This window comes from Balaenoptera acutorostrata, chromosome 3 (genome assembly GCF_949987535.1).
Source record: "Balaenoptera acutorostrata chromosome 3, mBalAcu1.1, whole genome shotgun sequence".
NCBI lineage: Eukaryota > Metazoa > Chordata > Mammalia > Artiodactyla > Balaenopteridae > Balaenoptera > Balaenoptera acutorostrata.
Genome location: NC_080066.1, coordinates 136,813,804 through 136,825,225, shown reverse-complemented (window position 1 = coordinate 136,825,225; position 11,422 = coordinate 136,813,804). Strand labels below are relative to the sequence as shown.

The 11,422-nt window shown below is 48.3% G+C and overlaps 1 protein-coding gene across 3 annotated transcripts; it reads left to right on the top strand.

The window, feature by feature from the left end:
• The first annotated feature begins 1,140 nt into the window (after window positions 1-1,140).
• Window positions 1,141-10,954, top strand: OTX2 (orthodenticle homeobox 2). 3 transcript variants are annotated; one of them, XM_007192913.2, is made up of 5 exons: window positions 1,141-1,224; window positions 1,377-1,447; window positions 6,080-6,294; window positions 7,284-7,435; window positions 9,304-10,954. In XM_007192913.2, the coding sequence occupies exons 3-5, from the start codon at window positions 6,198-6,200 to the stop codon at window positions 9,922-9,924; spliced, it is 870 nt and encodes a 289-aa protein (XP_007192975.1). In that variant the 5' UTR covers window positions 1,141-1,224; window positions 1,377-1,447; window positions 6,080-6,197; the 3' UTR covers window positions 9,925-10,954. The 3 variants fall into 3 exon arrangements, with proteins under 3 accessions (XP_007192975.1, XP_007192978.1, XP_028025019.1); XM_007192916.2 differs by lacking the exons at window positions 1,141-1,224; window positions 1,377-1,447 and adding an exon at window positions 2,922-3,470; XM_028169218.2 differs by lacking the exons at window positions 1,141-1,224; window positions 1,377-1,447 and having other exon boundaries at window positions 5,992-6,294.
• Window positions 10,955-11,422: the final 468 nt, after the last annotated feature.

Genomic DNA, 11,422 nt, shown 5'->3' with positions numbered 1-11,422 from the left:
ACTCAGGTCTGTCGGGCCCCGCTCTCTGTGCCAGGCGGAAAAGTTGGGCTGGGGTTCGCTCTCTCCGGCTCGGTCCCCGGGTGCCGACCCTCTCCAGCCTCCGGGCTCCCAGCCCCCGGCTCGGGCTGCGCGGGCTCGGTTAGTTCCAGGCCCCGCCGCGGCTGGCGTTGGGGTGGCGTTTGTTTTAACGCAGAAACTCTGATTATTTCCAGCGTGGGCCTCCCACGTCCTCTCCCTCCCCGGGTATCCTGCCGACCCCACTCTCACAGCCCCGAATCCTGACCTGGCTCCTGCTGTCTCCCCAACCGGCCCTGGGGTTAGATTCGGGGATTCGTGTTCTTTGCAGGCTGTCTTGGGCTTCTTAAAACTCTAAAAACCCTGCGCGAAAACCAGGAGCCCGGGTCTCTTGCTTGGGGGCCGGGAGACGTTTATAGGGACATAAAGAATGAGAGAGACACTGAGTTTTTGAAAATAGTTTGTTCTTGGACTTGGGTATCTGCATCTCTCTTGCTTACATGCCTACGCTTCACTCCCAGGCCTCCTTTCTCTACCCTTCCCGGTCCCCTCAGCGTGGTCTGACCCTGTTTGAGACCGCAGAGTCGTGTTTGTAACCTTCAGTCTCAGTAGCTTTCTGTGTCTGTTCTACACACTTACTGCTAGCGTGGAATGTAATAACCAGCTATCTCCCACGCTCACTCTTCTCCAACCTTGACTTAAATATTTTTATCTTCTCATATTAAGGTGTATGGGTTTCCTTTCTCCCCTTCCCTAAAACAAAAGCAAAAACAAAAAGGGGGGGGGGGTGGAGGGAGAAGAGAGGAAAGGAAGAACAGGAGAAGGAAAGGAGAGGCCTCCCTGTCCATCATTTTAATTATACAATAAGTTCACATGCTCCGGCCCATAATGTATATTTTAAGCACAGCCCAGTGTCTTTCAAGAACATTCTGGTAATGTCGGAGGCCTGGATTTGTTGCCTGCTCGTCCCCCCGTGCAGCAGCGGCCTGTTTTCCTCCCCCTGTTGTGTGTTTTTATTATTTTCCCTCTGGCTTAGATGTGTCAATCATTCTCTCCCTGCCATTGGTTGGAGAGTTTGCGTCAAAAAGTTGCCAGAGAGGCGCTTTCTCAGCAAATCTCCCTGAGAGCGGAACCGACCTCAGCTCCAACTCAGCCTCCACTGTTATTAAAAATAAAAATCTCTAGAGAAGCCCTCCTCACGTCTACTTTGTATGTATCACAGAGGGGCCCACGCGCGTTTCGAACTCGAGCGACTTTCCTTATTTTGTGTTCTTTAGAAAAATATTTTTTGTTGTGTTTGACTTTTCATGGAAGGGTGAAGATTGCAAGGTTTCTAACTCAATACTCTTGATTTTTTTTAGGATTGCTGGTTATTTGGAATTTTGAAGGATAATTTGATTCCCCCCCCCCCAACCTCCCATGTGGCTCTAAGGTAAGTGTCTGTCTGTCGTGTCTGTCTATATCCATATCTACGTGTCCCTCTGTCTACCGTCATCCCAGTGCCTCTAGTAGACCCACTGATGCACCTTTGAGAACGTGGAGTTCTTCTTAAGGCTGATGTATTTTTTTTCCCTTGCAAATTTTTGAGGTGTAATAACGATCACTGCGAAAAATTTGTGATCTGGAGATAAGGGCGAGAGTGGGAGGAAGGGAGGGAGCGCGCTCCTGGGGTCGGTGCTTTCGCAAAACGTCGTGGAAACCCTCCGAGTCCGATGTGGGGTATTTTGGAGGGGTGTTGTTTGTGGTTTTGTTTTATGTCAACGCCCATTCTGGGTTTCTCCCTGCGATCTTTGCGCTTTGGACATCACATGTGGTTGGGGTCATTTGGATTGATCCCAAGGACGTTTTCAGAGTCCGAGACAAAAAGATGCAGATGTAGCTAGGTGGATGGATGGATGGATGGTGATGATGATGATGATGATGTTGTTAATAATAATAATAATTTGGGCGCCTCCGCGCGCCCAAAGCCCGGCTTGCCGGCGGGTCGGCGGGCGCCGGCGGCCGCCGCTCAAGCTCCTGCCTGTCCCTAATGAACGTGAGAGGAAACCCGAGAGGATAACCGAGGAGGCGGGGAGCGCCGGCATCTCCTCCGCCCCGGCGCTCGCCGCTCGCTCTTTTCGGCCCCCTCTCCCCCAGCCAAGAGCAGCTCACCAAGGTTCTCGGCCTCTTCCAGAGGGCCTCCAAATCTCCTTTTTCTTTTTGAGCACCACTTCCCCCCACCCCGGGGGGGAAAAACCCGGGAGTGCCATACGCCCCCCGCCCCACACCATGGCTGTTGTGTGTTGTGGTCCTAGACCGAGCGGGCGTGGAAGGGTCGTTTTCCAACGTGACTGCCGGGGACGGTTCCGGGCCCGCCCCTCGCAGCCCTCGGCGCGCACCTGGGGCGGGCAGAAGTGGCGGTGAGTGGCCCCTGCTCCGCCCGAGGCCGCACGGAGCCGGGGACTGGAATCCTTCCGGTGGGAAGGCGGCCTCTCGGTTGTTCTCGGACAGGGGCCGCGGCCCGGCCTGCTTGCGCGCTCGCGCGCTCTGCTCCCAGGCTCGGGGACACCCGGGCGGCGCGGGCCGGATCGCGCCGGGGCAAGCGGGGCGCTGAGGCCCAGCCTCCAATCTCGGTCGGCCCGGGGGAGAAACCAGCAGAAGGTCTCAGCCGGCAGCCAGCCTCGGCAACGAGTCGCGCCTCAAACTCCGAAGAAGTCTTCGTGTTGAAGCGTTCAAGTGACTCTTGAGATCACAGTCTGGTTTCAGGACACACTTTTTGAAACCCAAGTCCCCGTCAGAATCCCGCCGAGTCGGCTTTTTCCTCCTTTACAGACCGAAGTGGGGTGCGGGGACAGACGGCCGAGCCGCGTTGCCCCTTGAGTGGTGGATTGCTTGGGGAGGGGATGGGGAGGTCACTCATGGAAATTCTCCCTGCATCCCAGAGCTTCGGGGGTCAGGATTTTTCCTGCTCTCCTCGGGACTTTTTCCCATCACCAAAGTTATTAGCACAAGAGAGGAGTTGAAGAGGAAACTCCTCCCCCCAAAGGCAGGTAGATACCCAGACCTCTGCTCTCAGAGCTAACACCAGGGCTTTCTCCTCGCCATAATTAATAGTCAAGGCCAACCCTTTGGGCACGTTTCCTCCTCCCTCCCTCGCGAGTGGCAGCGTTGTTTGATTCCCTGAGGCCAGAAACTTTCACTCGAGTTCGCCGGAGGGAGGCCCGCGCCGGCTGTTTTCCGCGCTGCCCGCATATCTCCTTTTTCTTTCTCTCTCCTCTTCCTCTTCGTTGTCTTCCGAGCCGCAGGCAGGTCGCCAGTCCGCGTAGTTTTGTTTCCTTTCCATCATGCAGAAAATTAATCAGCCCGGACGAGAAGCAGAGCTGAGCACGGCGTCCTGTAATTAAGGGACGTGTGCCCTTCGGATTATCTCGTTAGTTTATCAAGAAAACATTTATTATAATTAATTCTCGGACGAGGTAATTATTATTGAGCGAGGACACAGCAACTGGTAGATGGGCTCCTTGGAAGATGAAAAAAAAAAACAAAACAAGGGGGAAGGGAGGAGGGGGGAGGGGGAGCGACAGATTGCACGAATTGACCGTTAGATATAAGGCAGCGCGGCCCGGGGCGGGCAAGTGGAGCAGGACCGCGGGCGCCGGGGCTGCGAGGCTGCAGGGCTGCCGGGCAGGGACGCCGGACCAAGTCACTCGCGCCCGGAGGTGTAGGCGCCAAGCGGCTGCGCGGACTCGCCGCGAGACCGCCGCCCGCTCCTTCTAGGTAGGAGTTCTCCAGGGGCCACCTCCTGAGCAGTTGTTTTGAGGCTTGTATTTTTGAAAAGGAATTTCTTTTTCCCCTTCTGGGCTCTGCTTAGAGAGGAAGGGAGAAAGGCTTCCTGGCAGGGCTTTGAAAGTTAGATGGAAGTGTCTAAGGCCTCTTCTTTGGAGAGAGCATACCTAGGCTAGCTGTGGAGAACACGTCGTAGTTTTGTTTTGTTCCTTTTTCTTTTAAAGATGTATCCGGTAGTAAATGGAAAACAGTCTATGCCGGGAATTTTGGTCATTTTTCGATGGTAGAGCAAAGGAGCTCCAAGAAGGATCTCTGTCCTGTTGTTTTCTGTTTGTAACTGCTTTTTATGCTGGAATGTGCTATTTTAATGTGTGATGTGTCAGGCATTTCTAATTGGGTGAGAGCTATACATGTAAGAACACTTCCATATTTCTCATGGGCACATCCGATATGATTTCAGTTGTTTCTATAGTAGTTCAGAACTTTCCGACATAGTCAGTTTGCATTAAACAAGAAAGAACCCCAGCTTAGAGGCTATTAAAACCAATACATGACTGTATTTTAAAGCAATATTATTTTCACAGCCTCCAAATAACTATCATGAAAGGAAAAGATAAAACATCAAGTCTTTGTTGTAGGAGCAACTAAATTAGTTTTACTGGTGAGGTAATACAAACTCCTACAAGGGCATTTACAAAATTACATTAAATTAGATCTATGGGTGGAAAAGCATGCTTTTTCTGCTATGAATTTAAATCAGGAAGAAGTTGCAGTAACTGGGTTCCATCTGTGGAGTTTTGTGTCTTGATCTCTTAAGCAATGTAAATATGAAAATCCAGAGTCCTTAAAACTCAGTAGGACCTCTGTAAAAGTAAGAGGGAACTTCTCCTAATCTTGTGTCCGCCATTTTGAAGCAATCTCTCATAGTGTCAAAGTTGCAAAGTAGAGATCCATGCAGAAGTGCCACCTTTTAGGAAAACAAAAACCAAAATTGCAAACAGCCAGTCTATAAACATCCATTTTGGATCCCTTTGCTTGGGGGAGTAAGAAATAGTCAACAGAATAAAGTAAATAACTTTTCTTTTTCTTCCTTCCTTTTCCCTCTCTGAGCTCTTTTTCTTATAGGATTTTAGGACACTTGAAAGGTAGGGAGAAATTCTATTAGTTTCACAACTCTGGGTGTTTGTGTATCTACTTTCTTCAAAAGTAGAATGTGCAGAAAGGCGCTAGAGGTAACAGGAAACTCTGCTGTAGCTGCTGAGCACCCAAATGCCCGAAAATTTGCCTCCTGTAGGATCAGCAGCCTCTACACATCAAAATCAACATGGAAGCGGCTTGCGCTACAAATGTGCACCCTTTCTACTTGCAAATGTGGGAGCCTGTCATTATCTGATTGGTGGGATTCTAACTTTACTTCAGAATTCCTAGCACACCCTGTGCCAAACTTGAAGACTTTTTTTTTTTTTGCACTGCGTTTAAATATTTGATGGGTGTCGATAAAAAGTTAAATACTTGTTTGTTTAGCTTTAGTTCTTTAGACACATATAATCAAGTTCTCCAAAACCCTAATAAATCTGTTACTTACCTCGAAATCTAATTACCCAGACTACTAATTAGGTGAAAATGATTACTGGAAGTGACTTCAAATGTGGAATAATAGTGGTTGAGCAGTTTTCTCAAGTTTGCTGTTTAGCAAGTTGGTATTTTAGATGTTAAGTGCACTGACATTTTAGGTTCGCAGCAGTTGAAAGTGGTAAAAAGCTAAGATAATTAAAATCTGCCTTGGAAAGGCAACAGTCTGGGGAGAGGTAGATGTCTTGAATTGTTTCTTTGTTTCTCACCAATGGCCTTTGTTATCTGCATTATTTATTTAGCCAAAGAGTTCTTTGTCTCTGCAAATGGCCCCAATCAAGTTTTGTTTGAGACAATTAGCTAGTGCCAGCCAAGGAGTCCTATGCAAATGTAGGGATAGGAATGCAATGTGTGCATTTGGAGGCGTGGGGTTTTGTTGGGGCGGGGGGGAGCGGGAGGCAGATTGTATTGCTTTCTTCGGGTCTTTTTTTTTTTTTTAAGTTTTGGCTGGGGGTGGGGAAGACAGGTTTATCTGGTCTCTCTGCATCTCCTCTAGTTCAGAGCAGCTGGGGAGGGGAGCGGGGTGGGGGGGAGGCTTTGCAAGTCCTTTAAAAGCCTCTGCCGTGCATAGCCCGGGCTCTTCTTAAGTTAGTGGTGGAACGTGGAAGAGCTGCGTCCTCCGAAGCGGTAAACCAGCACCTCTGTTTGTTTGTTTGCTTTGCCTTAGCTCCACCACTCCAAACCCACCCACCAGGACTCTGAATCTGTCCATCCCGGGCGAAGCGCGACCTTCCGGCTGGGTCTCCCGGATTTGGGCCGACTTTGCGCCTCCAAACAACCTTAGCATGATGTCTTATCTTAAGCAACCGCCTTACGCAGTCAATGGGCTGAGTCTGACCACTTCGGGCATGGACTTGCTGCACCCCTCGGTGGGCTACCCGGGTAAGTGAGCCCCGCGGCACTGCTGCCCTGCCCTTCCCCACGCCCGCTCCGCGGGGCTGTGACACTCTCCCCCGAGCACCGGGGTTGGCGGTGGCGTCGCCCCCGCCCCAGCTCCAGGCGAGGTCTCCACTGGGTTTTCCTTCCGAGAAGCAGCTCAAAGCCACAGGGCATTTACCGGCCGAGGAGAGGGCAGGGGCTGGGGAAAGGGAGTAGGTGGATCTACAACGTAGGAGTGGGGCGAGGAAGGCTACTGCCCTTGTCATTTGGGCGAGGGGACCCTGCCTGTACCTCGCAGTCCAATTCCTCGGAAGTGCCCTCTTGGCGAAGTCGGGTTTCTCATCATAAATTCTCCCCGCCAAGCCTGGGGCTTCCCCTCTGACCTCCAGGCCCTCAGCCTCTAATCCTTAGAGGTGTGATTTACCCCGGGTGTGAGTGCTTTCCTTTCCGATAAGATCTGTTTTTTAAAATCCTCCTAGAACAAGAAGTATGAAATATGCCCCCATTTGAAAGATGGAGGAACAAAGGCCCTTGGAGTCCTAAAAAAGCCTAGATCTCGGGCAGAATCGAGATTTGCCCCATCAATTCGAGCTGCCGGTCCTCAGGGACGCTTTGACTTCACAGAGTGGGGTTTTTGTGTTGATGGTTTAGGGGATGATTTTGGAGGGTTCCTGTTTTTTGTCCTCCATTTTTTTTTTTTTTCTTTCTTTCTTTCTTTTTTTTTTTTGGTTAGCTTTCGAAGAGACGCTCTGTCTGGAGCCATCTCCGACGTCAGGCGGAGTGGGGCATCCCCTGGAGGGGGCAGGGTCTGCCAGAGGAGCCGAGGCCGGGCGGGGGTGGGGAGGACACGGGTAGGGGCCGGGTTGAGCTGATGCGAGGACCAGGGGAGCGCTGAGGTGTGGGCGTGGCGGGAGTCGGACACCCGCAGAGACCCCGTGTGACTGAGAAGCTGCTCCCGCACCCTAAAGGGCCCTGGGCTTCTTGTCCCGCAGCCACCCCTCGGAAACAGCGGCGGGAGAGGACGACGTTCACCCGGGCGCAGCTAGACGTGCTGGAAGCGTTGTTTGCGAAGACCCGATACCCAGATATCTTCATGCGGGAGGAGGTGGCGCTGAAAATCAACTTGCCCGAGTCCAGGGTGCAGGTAGGGCAGATATAGACACAGCCATCCTTCCTGACCCTGCCACCCCTCCCCCCAGCACTGTGTATGTTGAGGACCCAGGAGAGTTCCAGGTCTTGGAGAGGACCAGAGGAAGGTTTGAAACTAAATGCTCGGCTCCATCGGAAGCCAGTAAACTTTTCTCTTAGGGCCCCTTGAGTGTCTGATTTCTCCTCGTGTCCCTTTTTGTCCCTCCACCCCCACCCAATCCTATAACCAAGGTTCTTCCGGTCCAGTTGGCAAGGTAAGACTGGTGATTTAGCTGCAATGATAAAGCACAGTCCTAGAACCCTTGGACCCCTGGTGGACAGAAGCCCAGCCTTGGCAGATTTCAAGGACAGGCACATAATATTTTAGTTCTTTCCCTTCCCCTGTTGGACATCCCCCCTCCCATTCTCATCTATTTTTAAGGGTAAAAGAAGCTTAGCTCCTGGATAGTTCCAGTATTTTTACAGATGAAGAAATAGAGTAAATGACTTGCTCAAGGTCACATGTCAGTTTGGTGGTAGAAGAAGAAATTACACAGTAAGAGTGTTTTCTTTGACTTCTTAGGGATAGAACAGAATTTGCTAGATCTGAGCCATTCAGCAGATAAAATATCAACATGGTATCCCAATGATACCTTCCCCCCTCCCCTTACTCCCCCTTAACTTGACCTTAAGCTGGAGAGGAAAGTAAACTCCCAACTCTTCTGGAATGCAAGTCCCATATAGATTTCTCTGGAAAGAATGTTTAGCACCTAAACCACATGTACACCTGGGACTCCCCTTCAGCTAGGACACATCAGCATGAACTGCAGATCAAAAAGAGGCTTTTTCAAAGTCAGAAAGAAGAATTTTTAGCACTTGTGAGGCTTGAACTAAAGTCTTAACTGAAAGAAAATAAATGGCTCTGCATGGTGGGTGGTTTGCGCTCAGCCTCCACGGCGTCATTTTACCACAGTTAAGACACCCACATGGAGAGCTCATTCAAGAGGACAGCTAAGGACTTTTGCCCAGAAAATGCCAGTAGCTTCCCTGATAAGCCCCCCCTCACACACCAAACACAACACCTTCATTGCAGAACATGAAGAAGGCTGGTAAAGAGAATTTTCAAAGTTACACACAGAGGCAAAGTTGACAAGCCAATGAACATAATACAGTAAACAATCTATGTGTCAAGTGGCACGACCCTGAAGGCTCAGACTTGAGCCTAGGAGAGAAGTCTGTCTTTGAGCTCAAAGCAGAGTATATATGAGTCACTCCACTTACCATAAAGAAGGTTTTGGCAAATAGTAGCTTTCAGACCTTCCTCAACAGGATCATTTCTCCTGGGAGCTTTCTTTTGTGAGTCTTTCTAGAAGAGACAAAAAGTAGAGTGATGGAACCAACCTACATATTAGTAGTTGCTACCTGGAAGATGGACTGTAAACTGTTTGAATTTAGGCTGTTCTTGCTGGCATATAACAACAGATTGTTTTCCCTCGCTTCTCTTATGTTCCCATCCAAAAGACATAGATATGTTCTATTCCATTGTGAGAGTGTTCCAAAATGCAGCTGGGTCTTATGTGTATGTGTGTATTTGGGGTGAAATAAGAGATAGGAAAGTGAGGGGGAGAATTTTTAGTCATATGATTTGGGTGATTATCTTAAATTTTACTGTTCTGAGCTAGGAGTAAAGCAGGGTCAAATGGTTTTAGATAGAGCCTCCCCAACTTTCTTATAATTCCAGGAACATATATGAGAGTTTCACTGGCAGGAGGGATTGTCTGCTTAGCTCATCTGTCCATCTAGGACAGATTTATAATCTGGGAGCCACTCTTTTCCTTAAGGAGTCACTGAAACCATGTTAAAGAAGTTTCTTTCCCTTTCAAGGTGTGGTTTAAGAATCGAAGAGCTAAGTGCCGCCAACAGCAGCAGCAACAGCAGAATGGAGGTCAAAACAAAGTGAGACCTGCCAAAAAGAAGACGTCTCCTGCTCGGGAAGTGAGTTCAGAGAGTGGAACAAGTGGCCAATTCACTCCCCCCTCTAGCACCTCAGTCCCAGCCATTTCCAGCAGCAGTGCTCCTGTGTCTATCTGGAGCCCAGCTTCCATCTCCCCACTGTCAGATCCCTTGTCCACCTCCTCTTCCTGCATGCAGAGGTCCTATCCCATGACCTATACTCAGGCTTCAGGTTATAGTCAAGGATATGCTGGCTCAACTTCCTACTTTGGGGGCATGGACTGTGGATCTTATTTGACCCCTATGCATCACCAGCTTCCTGGACCAGGGACCACACTCAGTCCCATGGGTACCAATGCAGTCACCAGCCATCTCAATCAGTCCCCAGCTTCTCTTTCCACCCAGGGATATGGAGCTTCAAGCTTGGGTTTTAACTCAACCACTGATTGCTTGGATTATAAGGACCAAACTGCCTCCTGGAAGCTTAACTTCAATGCTGACTGCTTGGATTATAAAGATCAGACATCTTCGTGGAAATTCCAGGTTTTGTGAGGACCTGCAGAACCTCTTTTTGTGGGTGATTTTTAAATATACTGAGCTGGACATTCCAGTTTTAGCCAGGCATTGGTTAAAAGAGTTAGATGGTATGATGCTCAGACTCATCTTCTGATCAATGTCCCGGGAGGCATAGAAGGAAAAATGAAAGGCCTTAGAGGGGCCTGCCAACCAGCTACCTGAAATGGACAAACCATTTGATACTTAAGATCCTATCATAGTTTTAGATCATTGGTTTTACTGATTTGCAGAGTGATCGAAAGCATTCTAGCCACGTGCAACCAAATACCACCAAAAATAAACAAACAAAACTAAATTGTGAGGGAAAGGAGGGAAGGACATAGCCCTCTTAAGCAGAGGTGTTCCAATGTCATAGCCAATCCTTGGTTGAATCTTAGGAATGGACAGTGTCTCAAGCTCACTCACGTTTCATGACCAACTGGTAGTTGGCACTGAAAAACTTTTCAGGGCTGTGTGAATTGTGCGACTGATTGTCCTAGATGCACTACTTTATTTAAAAAATAATGTTCATAAGGAGTCAATATGTAGTTTAAGAGACAATCAGTGTGTGTCTTATATAAATGGTACATCTGTGGTTTTTAATCTGTGCTAGACTTCAAAACTGTGATCTCCTGTTATTGTATGCAAACTTGAACTCCACCTCTGCGGGGGTTCTTCTGTGATTAAATAGGTTATAATTATAAGTAAATTCAGAGCAACTGAGTACTTATCTAAAAAGATTACCTTTGGCTGGAGGTGAGCTGCACTGAAACTTTACAACAAAATGTCTCTGGACAAGGAGAGTGAGAGAAGAGAAACAAAAGGACACTAACTCATCTGTAATTTGCTGTTGGTAAGCCTAGCAGTAAAGAGACATTGGTCAATTGCTCTGACCCTGATGAATTTATAAACTGAGATCATCGTTGTTTATGCTTGCAGATGTTAACTGGAAAAGTTATATATGCATAAACCTTTCTTCCTGGATTTGGCAGATATGTATAATTATATTAAAATGGTTCTAGCACAACATTGGGTCCAGTTTAATTTTATACCACCATTTATGAATGAGAAGCCCACATTCAGCCACTCCTTCCCAAAACATGTTTTTCTTGGGTCAGAGAGGGAATTAGCAAACTTTATTTTAAAAAAATTTTGAGGGGGGCCTAATCTATGAATGAACAAGATATGAATGACCGGTATGTCAACTTTTTGTGACTTTCATTAGTACTGCTCTGAAATTGAGTATAGAGAGCCTAATAATCAAAAGCTCTCCTTGCTTTTCCCTCCCTGCCAGATACCCTAACAATTTCTTAGGCACTTTACTAGCATGTCTTAACACAGATCAATTTTTTAAGCGAGAAGGGGCGAACTGTAGTACCTCAGAGAAAATGTGAATGACAAGAATTCCTTGTTTCTATTCTCTTATTTGATTAAGGGGCTTTTTTTAACTTCCAAAAAAATCTGAGGTAAACATGAGAGGGAATGTAATCAGAAT

What these genes read in the sequence shown, in the direction of transcription:
- OTX2 (XM_007192913.2), top strand. Translation starts at nt 6,198, where the DNA reads ATGATGTCTTATCTTAAGCAACCGCCTTACGCAGTCAATGGGCTGAGT. An exon ending in CCCCTCGGTGGGCTACCCGG is followed by an intron (nt 6,295 to 7,283) that starts GTAAGTGAGCCC and finishes CTTGTCCCGCAG; the next exon opens with CCACCCCTCGGAAACAGCGG. An exon ending in TGCCCGAGTCCAGGGTGCAG is followed by an intron (nt 7,436 to 9,303) that starts GTAGGGCAGATA and finishes TTCCCTTTCAAG; the next exon opens with GTGTGGTTTAAGAATCGAAG.